Genomic DNA, 14,122 nt, shown 5'->3' with positions numbered 1-14,122 from the left:
GCCTACCACTTGGTGGCTGAGTTGCTGTTGTTCCCAGTTGCTTCTACTTTGTTATAATCCCTCTAAAAGTTGAGCATGGAACATTTAGTAGCCAGGAAATGTCACGGATGGACTTATTGCACAGGTGGCCACCTATCACGTGACCACGCTTGGAGTCACTGAGCTGAGAGCGACCCATTCTTTCACCAATGTTTGTAGAAGCAGTCTGCATGCCTAGGGGTGTGATTGTATACACCTGTGTCCATGGAGGGGATTGGATCACCTGAACCACATGATATGGAGGGGATTGGAACACCTGAATCACATGATAAGGAGGGGATTGGAACACATTAATCACATGATATGGAGGGGATTGGAACACATTAATCACATGATATGGAGGGAATTGGAACACCTGAAACACATGATTGGGAGGGCGGGGCAATACTTTTGGCAATATAGCATGATTGGGAGGGGGCGGGGACATCTGAATCACATGATTGGAGGGGATTGGAACACCTGAATCACATGATTAGGAGGGGATTGGAACACCTGAATCACATAATTGGAGGGGACTGGAACACCTGAATCACATGATATGGAGGGGATTGGAACACTGGAATCACATGATATGGAGGGGATTGGAACACCTGAATCACATGATTGGGAGGGCGGGGCAATACTTCTGGCAATATAGCATATGTCTGAACCCAGAGTGTTGGGAGGCTTGCAAGGTTGGGGCAACCATTGGGGACAAGCATTATCAAGTGGCCCCTGTGGGGGTAGTGCTATAGTAATAGAGTATTTTGCTGGAGTGCAGTTGTCCATTCAAGTTTTTTTTTTCATGCCTCAGTGATGAGCTGGACTTGCATCGATTGCATGTGCAGGATAATGTGGACCAACCTAGAACGGCATATATTTGTGGTTTATGGTCTCTAGTTTATTATTTATCTCCTGATTCTCCAATCAGCCTTCACTTTCTTCTACTGTCTACACAGAAGCAGTGTATGCGGATCGGTGTAACCTCGGTAAAACCTTGGGAGTCGTACCCAGAACCCCTCGCTCTGAGAATTCCCTGTAATGTTGCTTCAGGCATTGGATCCTGCAGGCGGCGCTCACATTGGCACTTGGTGCAAGGTGTTCATAATGTTATACCAGCTAATTATAAGGACTAACAAGATAGTACATATACCTGAAGTAGAGGAGATCCAAAACCACATACAGTCCATACACACCCAGCACAAGGCCGGGGTCACACTACAAGACGGTTCTCGGGGCTGCAGTTCCTCTGAGCTCCACAAGGTGGGGATCTCACTTCTACCCAGACAGGAAGTCTCTATGCAAGACAGGAAGTGATGTCAGGGACAGAAAGCGATGTAGGCTGCAGACAGTAAGTTCCATGTGGCACAAACGAGAGAGATATTGCTGGAAGTGACAGCAGAGGAGGTAATATCTTATTTTCTATTTACACCCAATAACCCCCCCCCCGTCATGTCCGTCCTCTTCCTCCATCATCACATCTGTCCTCTTCCTCCACCGTCATGTCCGTCCTCTTCCTCTATCGTCACATCTGTCCTCTTCCTTCACCGTCATGTCTGTCCTCTTCCTCTATCGTCACATCTGTCCTCTTCCTTCACCGTCATGCCCGTCCTCTTCCTCCACCGACACGCCCGTCCTCTTCCTCCACCGACACGCCCGTCCTCTTCCTCCACCGTCACGCCCGTCCTCTTCCTCCACCGTCACGCCCGTCCTCTTCCTCCACCGTCACGCCCGTCCTCTTCCTCCACCGTCACGCCCGTCCTCTTCCTCCACCGTCACGCCCGTCCTCTTCCTCCACCGTCACGCCCGTCCTCTTCCTCCACCATCACGCCCGTCCTCTTTCCCCGCCGTCTTGTCTGTCCTCTTCCCCCACCGCCACGTCCGTCCTCTTCCCCCACCGCCACGTCCGTCCTTTTTCCCCAAACGCCACGTCCGTCCTCTTCCGCCACGTCCGTCCTCTTCCGCCACGTCCGTCCTCTTCCGCCACGTCCGTCCTCTTCCGCCACGTCCGTCCTCTTCCGCCACGTCCGTCCTCTTCCGCCACGTCCGTCCTCTTCCCCCACCGTCACGTCCGTCCTCTTCCCCCACCGTCACGTCCGTCCTCTTCCCCCACCGTCACGTCCGTCCTCTTCCCCCACCGTCACGTCCGTCCTCTTCCCCCACCGTCACGCCAGTCCTCTCCCTCCATCCTTATGCCCGTCCTCTCCCTCCATCCTTATGCCCGTCCTCTCCCTCCACCGTCACGCCCGTCCTCTCCCTCCATCCTCACTCCCGTCCTCTCCCTCCACCGTCGCGTCCGTTCTCTTCCCCCACCGTCGCGTCCGACCTCTTCCCCCACCGTCGCGTCCGTCCTCTTCCCCCACCGTCGCGTCCGTCCTTTTCCCCACCGTCGCGTCGGTCCTCTTCCCCCACCGTCGCGTCGGTCCTCTTCCCCCACCGTCGCGTCGGTCCTCTTCCCCCACCGTCGCGTCGGTCCTCTTCCCCCACCGTCGCGTCGGTCCTCTTCCCCCACCGTCGCGTCGGTCCTCTTCCCCCACCGTCGCCTCCGTCCTCTTCCTCCACCGTCACATCCGTCCTCTTCCTCCACCGTCACATCCGTCCTCTTCCTCCATATTCACTGTGACGTCTTTTATCTCCAGCAGATGATGATACACACATATATAGTGTGGGAACACAGATTAACCCCTTCAGGGGCAGAACATTCTCCTCATTGTGGAGATGTCACCTTTCCCACCAATCACCTTCTCACCTCCTCAGTCTATACTGACCCATTATATGACTTATATTAGTGGCGGGGGATTGTGGGGTATTTAGGGGGGTTGGGGGGTATTTAGGGGGAATGGGGGGTATTTAGGATTGATGGGTGGAATTATTTAGGGGGGATGGGAATATAAATTGATGATTATTGTATCTGGTGTATAAAGCTGGCCATACATGGTTCAGTTTTATTGTTCAACCAGCAGGCCGAACAAATGAAACCAATTCCCCCATCCACACGGTTGAGATGGATTGGGGAATCCTTCCGCTGTGCTATTTTATTGGAACATTGGAGGGACTCCTGTGCCTCAGAATACACAGATCACTGATGGAGCCATTGATGGAGTAGCTTTTATCCAACAGGGACCACATAGGGATCACAATTCGGCTGATCCCTGCCACACCCGCTATATTGTGATGTATCTATGGACACATGAAGTGTCTTCCTTCCCGACCCTCACACCCTTCATTGTTTAGTCCTGCTGAGATCATCTCCCATTGCTCCTCCCAATGTACCTCCAACCAGAGTCAGAGAATCCTATGACATCAGACTGACCTCACAGCTCCACCTTCTAATGTCCCTCCAACCAGAGTCAGAGAATCCTATGACATCACACTGACCTCACAGCTCCTCCTCCTAATGTCCCTCCAACCAGAGTCAGAGAATCCTATGAGATCACACTGACCTCACAGCTGCTCCTTCTAAAGTCCCTCCAACCAGTGTCAGAGAATCCTATGACATCACACTGACCTCACAGCTCCTCCTCCCAATGTCCCTCCATCAAGAGTCAGAGAAATCTTTGACATCACACTGCCCTCACAGCTCCTCCTCCCAATGTCCCTCCATCCAGAGTCAGCGAATCCTATGACATCACACTGACCTCACAGCTCCTCCTCCCAATGTCCTCCAACAAGAGTCAGAGAATCCAATGACATCACACTGACTTCACAGCTCCTCCTTCTAATGTCCCTCCAACCAGAGTCAGAATCCTGTGACATCCCACTGACCTCACAGCTCCTCCTCCTAATGTCCCTCCAACCAGAGTCAGAGAATCCTATGAGATCACACTGACCTCACAGCTGCTCCTTCTAATGTCCCTCCAACCAGAGTCAGAGAATCCTATGACATCACACTGACCTCACAGCTCCTCCTCCCAATGTCCCTCCATCAAGAGTCAGAGAAATCTTTGACATCACACTGCCCTCACAGCTCCTCCTCCCAATGTCCCTCCATCCAGAGTCAGCGAATCCTATGACATCACACTGACCTCACAGCTCCTCCTCCCAATGTCCTCCAACAAGAGTCAGAGAATCCAATGACATCACACTGACTTCACAGCTCCACCTTCTAATGTCCCTCCAACCAGAGTCAGAGAATCCTATGACATCACACTGACTTCACAGCTCCTCCTCCTAATGTCCCTCCAACCAGAGTCAGAGAATCCTATGAGATCACACTGACCTCACAGCTGCTCCTTCTAATGTCCCTCCAACCAGAGTCAGAGAATCCTATGACATCACACTGACCTCACAGCTCCTCCTCCCAATGTCCCTCCATCAAGAGTCAGAGAAATCTTTGACATCACACTGCCCTCACAGCTCCTCCTCCCAATGTCCCTCCATCCAGAGTCAGCGAATCCTATGACATCACACTGACCTCACAGCTCCTCCTCCCAATGTCCTCCAACAAGAGTCAGAGAATCCAATGACATCACACTGACTTCACAGCTCCTCCTTCTAATGTCCCTCCAACCAGAGTCAGAATCCTATGACATCACACTGACTTCACAGCTCCTCCTCCCAATGTCCCTCTAACCCAGTGGTTCTCAACCTTTCTAATGTCGCGACCCCTTAATACAGTTCCTCATGTTGTGGTGACATCCAACCATAAAATTATTTTCGTTGCTACTTCATAACTGTAATTTTGCAGTGGGAGGAATAGTGCCACATCATTGGTGTCAGTGGAAGGAGTAGTGCCCCATCACTGATGTCAGTGGGATGAATAGTGCCCCATCGTTGGTGTCAGTGGGAGGAATAGTGCCCCATCGTTGGTGTCAGTGGGAGGAATAGTGCCCCATCGTTGGTGTCAGTGGGAGGAATAGTGCCCCATCATTGGTGTCAGTGGGAGGAATAGTGCCCCATCGTTGGTGTCAGTGGGAGGAATAGTGCCCCATCGTTGGTGTCAGTGGGGGGAATAGTGCCCCATCGTTGGTGTCAGTGGGGGGAATAGTGCCCCATCGTTGGTGTCAGTGGGGGGAATAGTGCCCCATCGTTGGTGTCAGTGGGGGGAATAGTGCCCCATCGTTGGTGTCAGTGGGAGGAATAGTGCCCCATCGTTGGTGTCAGTGGGGGGAATAGTGCCCCATCGTTGGTGTCAGTGGGGGGAATAGTGCCCCATCGTTGGTGTCAGTGGGGGGAATAGTGCCCCATCGTTGGTGTCAGTGGGGGGAATAGTGCCCCATCGTTGGTGTCAGTGGGGGGAATAGTGCCCCATCGTTGGTGTCAGTGGGGGGAATAGTGCCCCATCGTTGGTGTCAGTGGGGGGAATAGTGCCCCATCGTTGGTGTCAGTGGGGGGAATAGTGCCCCATCGTTGGTGTCAGTGGGGGGAATAGTGCCCCATCGTTGGTGTCAGTGGGGGGAATAGTGCCCCATCATTGGTGTCAGTGGGGGGAATAGTGCCCCATCATTGGTGTCAGTGGGGGGAATAGTGCCCCATCATTGGTGTCAGTGGGAGGAATAGTGCCCCATCATTGGTGTCAGTGGGAGGAATAGTGCCCCATCATTGATGTCAGTGTGGTGGAGGGGGAAATAGTGCCCCATCTTTGGGGTCAGGGGGGGGAATAGTGCCCCATCGTTGGTGTCGGTGGGGGGAGGAATAGTGCCCCATTCTTGGTGTCAGTGGGGGGAGGAATAGTGCCCCATCGTTGGTGTCTGTGGGGGGGAGGAATAGTGCCCCATCGTTGGTGTCAGTGGGGGGGAGGAATAGTGCCCCATCGTTGGTGTCAGTGGGGGGGAGGAATAGTGCCCCATCGTTGGTGTCAGTGGGAGAAATAGTGCCCCATTGTTGGTATTAGTCACACAAATGATGGGGCACTATTCCTCCCACTGACACCAATGATACTTACCTTGCTGACCCCTGCTCCAGCCTGGGCTCGCTCTCTCACTTACCTGTCAGCTGTCTTCCTTCTCTGGCCGCTCTCCTCTTCACTTACTCCGGCAGTTCCCTCGATCTTCTTAGATCTACGCGCGCTGCCGCTCGGCTCCTCCTCTCCAAGCTCCACCTCCTCGCCGGTGATTGGCCGCCTGTGTGCCTCTCCTGAGCTACAGTTCCGGTGGCCAATCAGCGGCGAGGAGGCGGAGTTGTTGAGGGATCCCGGAGGTGTGGCCAGGTGACAGGGCAGCGTGTCATCCCGCCCACACATCGACTGAGTCAGAGGAGCGGTGTCTCGGTTCCTAAGACCATCGGAAATATGTGTTTTCCGATGGTCTTAGGCGACCCCTGGGAAATGGTCGTTCGACCCCCAAAGGGGTCGCGACCCCCAGGTTGAAAACCGCTGCTCTAACCGGAGTCAGAGAATCCTATGACATCACACTGACCTCACAGCTCCTCCCCCCAATGTCCCTCCAACCGGAGTCAGAGAATCCTATGACATCACACTGACCTCACAGCTCCTCCCCCCAATGTCCCTCCAACCGGAGTCAGAGAATCCTATGACATCACACTGACCTCACAGCTCCTCCTCCCAATGTCCCTCCAACCGGAGTCAGAGAATCCTATGACATCACACTGACCTCACAGCTCCTCCTCCCAATGTCCCTCCAACCAGAGTCAGAGAATCCTATGACATCAGGGGCGGACTGACAACTCATGGGGCCCCTGGGCAATAGGGGATCATGGGGCCCCTGTGTCCTTGCCCAAACTCAAAAAAGCCTATGAAAAAGGTACCAAGGGCATCTCATGGGGCCCCCTACTGACCCCGGGCCTTCGGGCAGCGCCCGAGTTTCCTAATGGTCAGTCCGCCCCTGTATGATATCACACTGGCCTCACAACTCCTCCTCCCAATGTCACTCTAACCGGAGTCCGAGAATCCTATGACATCACACTGACCTCACAGCTCCTCCTCCCAATGTCCTCCAACTGGAGTCAGGATCCTATGACATCACACTGACCTTACAGCTCCTCCTCCCAATGTCCCTCCAATCAGCTTTTTTCTTCTGATGCCCTTGGAATGTTGGTGGATCCTTGCCGTCCTCCCTAGCAAGGCAGGACTTGTGTTGTAAGTAAGAAAGCCAGAATTGCCTACAACCATGTAATCTATGGATTGGGGGGTCCTGTGGGGGTAAATTATACCTCAGCCTGAAGTGGGGCTTTTACTAAACGGATACCTGACTGGGGAGGTGAGGAGGATTCTGGGAATTTCATTAGAATGTAATATTTGTTTTTCAGACTAGAATTTTCCTCCTGTGAAGTCTGGAGATCGTATGACATCACATTGCCTCCACCTCCCTCCCTGATAGAAGAGAGAAAGAAGAAGATTCTAGAGTGGGAGTATTTAGAAGGACACAAGGACCTCTACAAGGACGTCATGATGGACAATCAGCCGCCCCTCACATCACCGGGTAAGAGGAGACTTTATTGGAAAGGAGAGATCAGTACGGAGGATCCACCTAGATCCCCCATCATCTGATAAACACATAGAAAGAATGGATTTAGTCAGTGTGTGTGTTTCCTACAGATGGATCCAGTCATGGGAACCCACCAGAGAGATGTCCCCATCCTCTGTATTCCCGGGATTCCACACAGGAAGGTCACACCATCCCTCACCATCATCAGGTAGGTGGATCCAGTCATGAGAACCCACCAAAGAGATGTCCCCGTCCTCTGTATTCCCGGGATTCCACACAGAAAGATCACACCATCCCTCAGCATCATCAGGTAGATGGATCCAGTCATTGGAACCCACCAGAGAGATGTCCCCGTCCTCTGTATTCCCGGGATTCTACACAGGAAGGTCACACCAGCCCTCACCATCATCAGGTAGATGAGGAACAATCACTGATGGCTAAAATGTATAGACAAGAATGTTTGTTATATTGAATATATTTTTGAATGTTTAGAGTGGAATCCTCGGGGATGATAATATTGTTGTTAAAGAAGAGTATAAAGAGGAGGATGAGGAGTATGGAGTGATGGAGGAGTTTTCAGAAGGACACAAGGATATGATGGAGCCACCTAATACCAGGAACCCACCAGAGAGATGTCCCCGTCCCCTGTATTCCTGGGATTCCACACAGGAAAGTCACACCATCCCTCACTATTACAAGGTTGGTGGGATGGAGAATCTAGAACATGGACTCATGGAGACGATGTGCGGATTTTCTATTTAATGTCACAATAATAAATCTTCTATCTTACAGATGATATTTTCTCTCCTTCTCTTGATGTAGAGTGGAGATCCAATCGATATAGAATTTGAGGTGAAATCAGAAGAAGAGGCGTATGTGAGGGATGATCAGCAGTCTATGGAGGAGGATGGAATAACGGGGACATTTATAGAGGAGGACACTCCTACAGAGATCAGCACAGGTGGGTCATGAACACTAAATCCATTCCTCCACCCATACTGCTCACTGATTGGTTCAGGGTGGGGTGGGGTGATATCAGCCTGTAATACCCTGGTCACTTACCTGAGCTGTACATGACATACTCCTGACCCCTGCACTATATACGCCATGTTGTATATTACATACTCCTGACCCCTGCACTATATACTCCATGTTGTATATTACATACTCCTGACCCCTGCACTATATACTCCATGTTGTACATTACATACTCCTGACCCCTGCACTATATACTCCATGTTGTACATTACATACTCCTGACCCCTGCACTATATACTCTGTTTTACATTATATACTCCTGACCCCTGCACTATATACTCTGTTTTACATTACATTTTCCTGACCCCTGCACTGTATACTTTATGTTGTACATTCCATAGTCCTGACTTTTGCTCTCCCTCGTCTCCCACTGCTATATATACACATAATATGTCTTCTCCTCTGTTTCCCCCATTTCCTACCAGCTGGACATTTTATATCGGATGATGTGATTGGAGCACAGACTGTTACATGGTGATAATAATGTGATCACATCCTCCAACCAGAAAGTAATAATGAGGGAGGAGCCAATACCCCAATGATGGTGGTCTTCAGGGTCAGGATGGGGGAGGAGTCAATACCCCAATGATGGTGGTCTTCAGGGTCAGGATGGGGGAGGAGTCAATACTCCAATGATGGTGGTCTTCAGGGTCAGGATGGGGGTGGAGCCAATACCCCAATGATGGTGGTCTTCAGGATGGGGGAGGAGCCGATACCCCAATGATGGTGGTCTTCAGGATGAGTCCAGTCTTCCTCTTGGTCCCCCTCCCCCCATCCTCACTCTCTGACCTCTGGTGGGGCTCCTGTCTATTAATCCTCTTTGTCTTTGTATTTTAGTCCATGGCCGGGAGATGAGGAAAACCTCCGAGGATTGTCTCACTTTGTCTCCAGACTGGAAAGTAGAAGATGAGGACATCACACAGTATAGTCCAAGAGAAAATCCGACTCCCTCCAATGTCCATCCGGCACCACCCAGTGTAGATGGACCATCAGATTCCTCGTATCCTGAGGAACCTCAGGCTGTGCGGGACCGGGCCGACCTTCACACAGGGAAGAGCTTCACCTGTACTGAGTGTGGGAAATGTTTCCGTTACAAATCCGGTCTTAATGACCATAAAAGATCTCACACTGGGGAGAAGCCATATTCCTGCCCTGAGTGCGGGAAATGTTTCCGTTTTAAATACAAACTTAATATGCATAATAGATCTCACACTGGTGAGAAGCCACACTCCTGTCCTGAGTGCGGGAAATGTTTTTCACAGAAGTCCCATCTTTACAGACATCAGAGATCTCACACCGGTGAGAATCCATATTTCTGTCCTGAGTGCGGGAAATGTTTTTCACATAAGTGTCATCTTTACAGACATCAGAGATCACACACGGGGGAGAAGCCATATTCCTGTCTTGAATGTGGAAAATGTTTTTCACGAAAGTTTATTCTTCACAGACATCAGAGATCACACACAGGTGAAAAGCCATATTCCTGTCCTGAGTGCGGGAAATGTTTTGTACAAAAATCAGAACTTGTTGCACATCAGAGATTGCACACGGGGGAGAAGCCATTTTCCTGTCTTGAGTGCGGAAAATGTTTTTCAGGGAAGTCCAATCTTTATAAACACCAGAGATTACACACAGGAGAGAAGCCGTATTCCTGTTCTGTTTGCGGGAAATGTTTTGTAACAAAATCAGAACTTGTCATACATCATAGGTCTCACACTGGGGAAAGGCCGTATGGTTGTCCTGAGTGCGGGAAATGTTTTTCAGATAAGTACAGTCTTTCCAAACATCAGAGACTGCACACAGGTGATAAGCCATATTCCTGTTCTGAGTGCGGGAAATGTTTTTCATTGACGTCCGCTTTTTACAGACACAAGAGATCTCACAGGGGAGAGAAACCTCATTCCTGTCCGGAGTGCGGGAAATGTTTTTCACAGAAGTCCAACCTTTATAAACATCAGAGATCTCACACGGGAGAGAAGCCGTATTCCTGTCCTGAGTGCGGGAAATGTTTTGCACAGAAGTCACATCTTTCCAGACATCAGATATCTCACACGGGGGAGCAGCCGTATTCCTGTCCAGAGTGTGGGAAATGTTTTACACAGAAGTCCAGTCTTTACATACATCAGAGATCACACAGGGGGGAGAAGCCTTATTGCTGTCCTGAGTGCGGGAAATGTTTTTCACTGATGTCCCAACTTTCCGGACATCAGAGATCTCACACGGGGGAGAAGCCACATTCCTGTCCTGAGTGAGGGAAATGTTCCTCACTGATGTCTTGTCTTCCTGTACATCAGGGGTCCCACACAACCCTGGAGGTGTATTAGTGCCTTGAGTGCGGGAAATGTCTTCTGTTGCTGTGAATGTTGCTGGACATCCCACCTCTCATGTGGGGAAGAAGCACCCCCTGATATACACCTCAGATATACTCCTTGGCTGATCATCATGGAAGAAAGGGTTCATAAGGAGGTCAGAGTTCACCAAAGACGTGGATGAAGTGTGGGTCCAGTTTGATCATTGATGGCAGCAGAAGAATAAAAATGGCGTCCTCACCTGCCATTGGCTGAGGACGTTTTGTGGTGGGATATTTCACAGACACTTAGAGGATCTATAATAATTAAACAAAAAAGGAAGAAGCCACCTAACATGACACGTATACCTGTGTCATGTTCATACCTCCGTCTCACTTATAATAAGTGGATTTATAAACCCAAAATACTCCACATAAAAAATAGCAGTATGACAGGTGCAATACTGCTCACACAGAGTGGTTAATTGAAAATCCAAGCGGAGTAATATAACAACATTTGTTAATAATTACAAAAATGCTTTATTTGATCTCATGGATCATAAAGAGGTTAGACATAGACATGGTAAACAAGTCATAATAAAATCACAAAATTAAAAACATTTGGCGTCTCCAAGTCTAGTTATTATTTGGCAATCAGGAATCCACATAAGGCAATGAAGTTCCTAACTACATGATCAAAGATTTCCATATCTTTTCCACACGATATCTGAATAGGGAGATCATTCTTCAAAAAAATATTTTTGGTAACCACCACAATAGACGGAATGACTTCCTAAAATGGAAAACCAAAAAGGAGATCATAGTAGAGGAAACATGAACAGGATATGTGCACTTATCATGTGCAGTAACAGAATAACCACATTAATAGGTACATTGATTGTTCCATTACCTTCTCATGAGCTTGACCATCAGGAAAGGATGGATATGTGACCTTCCTGGGTAGCCACCCCAGATGGAAGTGAATCCACAATAACAAGTGATTCTAAAGATGTATAAATATAAAACGTGAATAGCAAGCAGCATACCTGAATGAAACTAAATAAGGGTAAAAAATATAAATATATTACCATACACAAGATCACGGAGACTCCACCTCACTTGAAGTAAGATCAGGTCTTGATAAAGAATGGTGAATATGGGGGTGCGGAATCGGGTGGTTTATGTATAAAGTCCAGGCTAGTTGTTACAGTCCGTGTATACTTCAATGTATATACCCAAATCTGGGTTTCCAAAAATTGCTCAATGCTGAGAAAGTAATGCGGTTCCTTCAAAATATATATGAGACTAATATCACATGCCACAGCACATGTACAGCGTGTTATATATGTGTTCCTCCAATAGGAGTTCAAAAACATTCCCCCAGAGAGGGGCTGATAAACACATGGTTTCCAAAATGCGGGGTATGCTCCCCGTATACAAATAGCACTAAAGCCTATTTAAGCCAAAAAGCTTCCACCGGTGGAAGTAGGCTGTGACTCAAAATCGCCATGTGCTGCTTAAGATGATGGCCTTATCGTGATTTAAGTGTCTCCTGCCTTTCCAGTGTGGAGCTGAAGCAAACCGCTCCTTCCTTCCTCGTGGGCACCGCGCCCTATGGAGACGCCGAGCGTAATGATGTCATCACGTTGACGCGTTTCGTCCGCCAATCACCGCGGACTTCGTCAGAACTGGGAGGGGACTACTTTTCCATTGCTTTATATAGTGCCTTAATTGCATACAAGGTTGTTTATTTCACCCTCTTGTGTTGAAAAACCATCACTACATTAAAATCCAAGATCACATAGAAAGACATATACTGAATAGTGACATTACAGAGAAAGCCTTATTTTAAGGAAAAGCCACCTTAAAGAAAGAAAATATAATTCTTTTGACTCTGATGGCAGTGTGGATAAGTCTTAGGCCGTGGACTAAATCTTATATTCAATTCAAAAAGACTTTAAAGTTCTGTATTTAGTCCATATGGGATTAACGTACCAAGGGTATATATCCAAAATTTTTCTTTTTGAAGAAGAACTTTATCAAAGTCACCTCGTCTAGCTGAAATATTTAACAGGAAAATTCCCTTAACTTTCAGACCTTCAGTTCTTCCCCCATGTACCTCCTTAAAATGTTGAGCTAGCGGGTTTTCCCTCTCTTTTTCATTTCTATATTTGTTCTCATTTTTAATATCTCTCAGATGTTCACCTATCCTAGTTCTAAGGGTTCTTTTTGTTTTCCCTATGTACTTCTTTTTACATGGGCATTCTATCATATAGATTACCTTATTACTAGAACAGTTGATGAAATTTCTTATTTTAAATCCCTGAGATTCATCTGCATTGAGAAACTGGTTGGTCTTATGTACATACGGACAAATTTGGCAATGGCCACAGGGGAACATACCAGTTATACGAGTTTGCTTAGTTAACCAATTGATTTGAGGGGCTCTTTGAAATTCTGATTGTGCTAAAATATCATTCAGATTTTGGGCTCTTTTTGCAACCATGTGTGGGCTATCACCCACTATCTGTGCTATTCCTGAATTTTAAATTAATAAATGCCAATGTGAATCCAGGACCTTTTTAACTTCATTCCATTTTTGTCCAAATTTAGTTATAAACCTTACTGGTTGATTTAAAGCTTTATCCCCCACTTTAGGTTTAGATTTACTGATTAATTCATCCCTTGTTTTATAGGAGGCTCTTCGTTTAGCTCTTCTCAAAGTCCTATGTGAATACCCCCTTTCCCTAAACCTTTTAAAAAGCTGGATAGATTCAGCTTTATATTGAACATCATTAGTGCAGTTCCTTTTGATTCTCTGAAATTGGCCAATGGGTATACCCTGTTTTAAACTTTCCGGGTGATAACTGGTAGCGTGTAAAAGAGTATTCGCTGCTGTTTCTTTTCTAAATGTTTTAGTAGTTAATCTATTCTCACAAATTGAAATAGAGAGATCTAAGAATGAAATTACTTCACTATCAGCCGTATATGTTAGTCTAATATTCCTATCATTCTCATTCAAGAATTCAAGAAAACATTCCAGTTGTCCCGTATCTCCATCCCATATCATCAGGACGTCATCAATGTACCTCAGCCATTTCACTACATGTTGGTTAAAGGGAATAGATGGATATACCAAATCTTCTTCCCATAGGCCCAGATGAAGACATGCATAGGCCGGAGCCCAAGGTGCTCCCATGGAAGTACCACATACCTGTTGATAACAGGCCCCCAGAAATTGAAAGCAATTATGTATCAACATAAATTCCATGAGGTCCAGGATGAATTCATTCTGAGCCTCCATTTCTGGGAATTGTGCTTCCAGAAAAAAAGCTATAGCTCTCAATCCCCAAACGTGGGATCGAGGTATATAACGATTCAACATCTATACCCA

General features: G+C 48.0%; 1 protein-coding gene across 1 annotated transcript in view; it reads left to right on the top strand.

Moving 5' to 3' along the window:
- The first annotated feature begins 1,335 nt into the window (after nucleotides 1-1,335).
- Nucleotides 1,336-14,122, top strand: part of LOC149443139 (uncharacterized) — a 34,945-nt gene continuing 22,158 nt past the window's right edge. Inside the window, 6 exon segments of the mRNA XM_089655801.1 lie at nucleotides 1,336-1,425; nucleotides 7,225-7,397; nucleotides 7,514-7,815; nucleotides 7,896-8,102; nucleotides 8,226-8,364; nucleotides 9,279-10,762. Coding sequence (XP_089511927.1) covers nucleotides 7,364-7,397; nucleotides 7,514-7,815; nucleotides 7,896-8,102; nucleotides 8,226-8,364; nucleotides 9,279-10,762 — 2,166 coding nt within the window. The 5' untranslated portion in view covers nucleotides 1,336-1,425; nucleotides 7,225-7,363.

Source organism: Staurois parvus, unplaced genomic scaffold (genome assembly GCF_062004578.1).
Source record: "Staurois parvus isolate SC_StPar_1 unplaced genomic scaffold, SC_StPar_1.0 ptg000874l, whole genome shotgun sequence".
Classification (NCBI taxonomy): domain Eukaryota; kingdom Metazoa; phylum Chordata; class Amphibia; order Anura; family Ranidae; genus Staurois; species Staurois parvus.
This window is presented reverse-complemented; position numbering and strand designations above follow the sequence as displayed.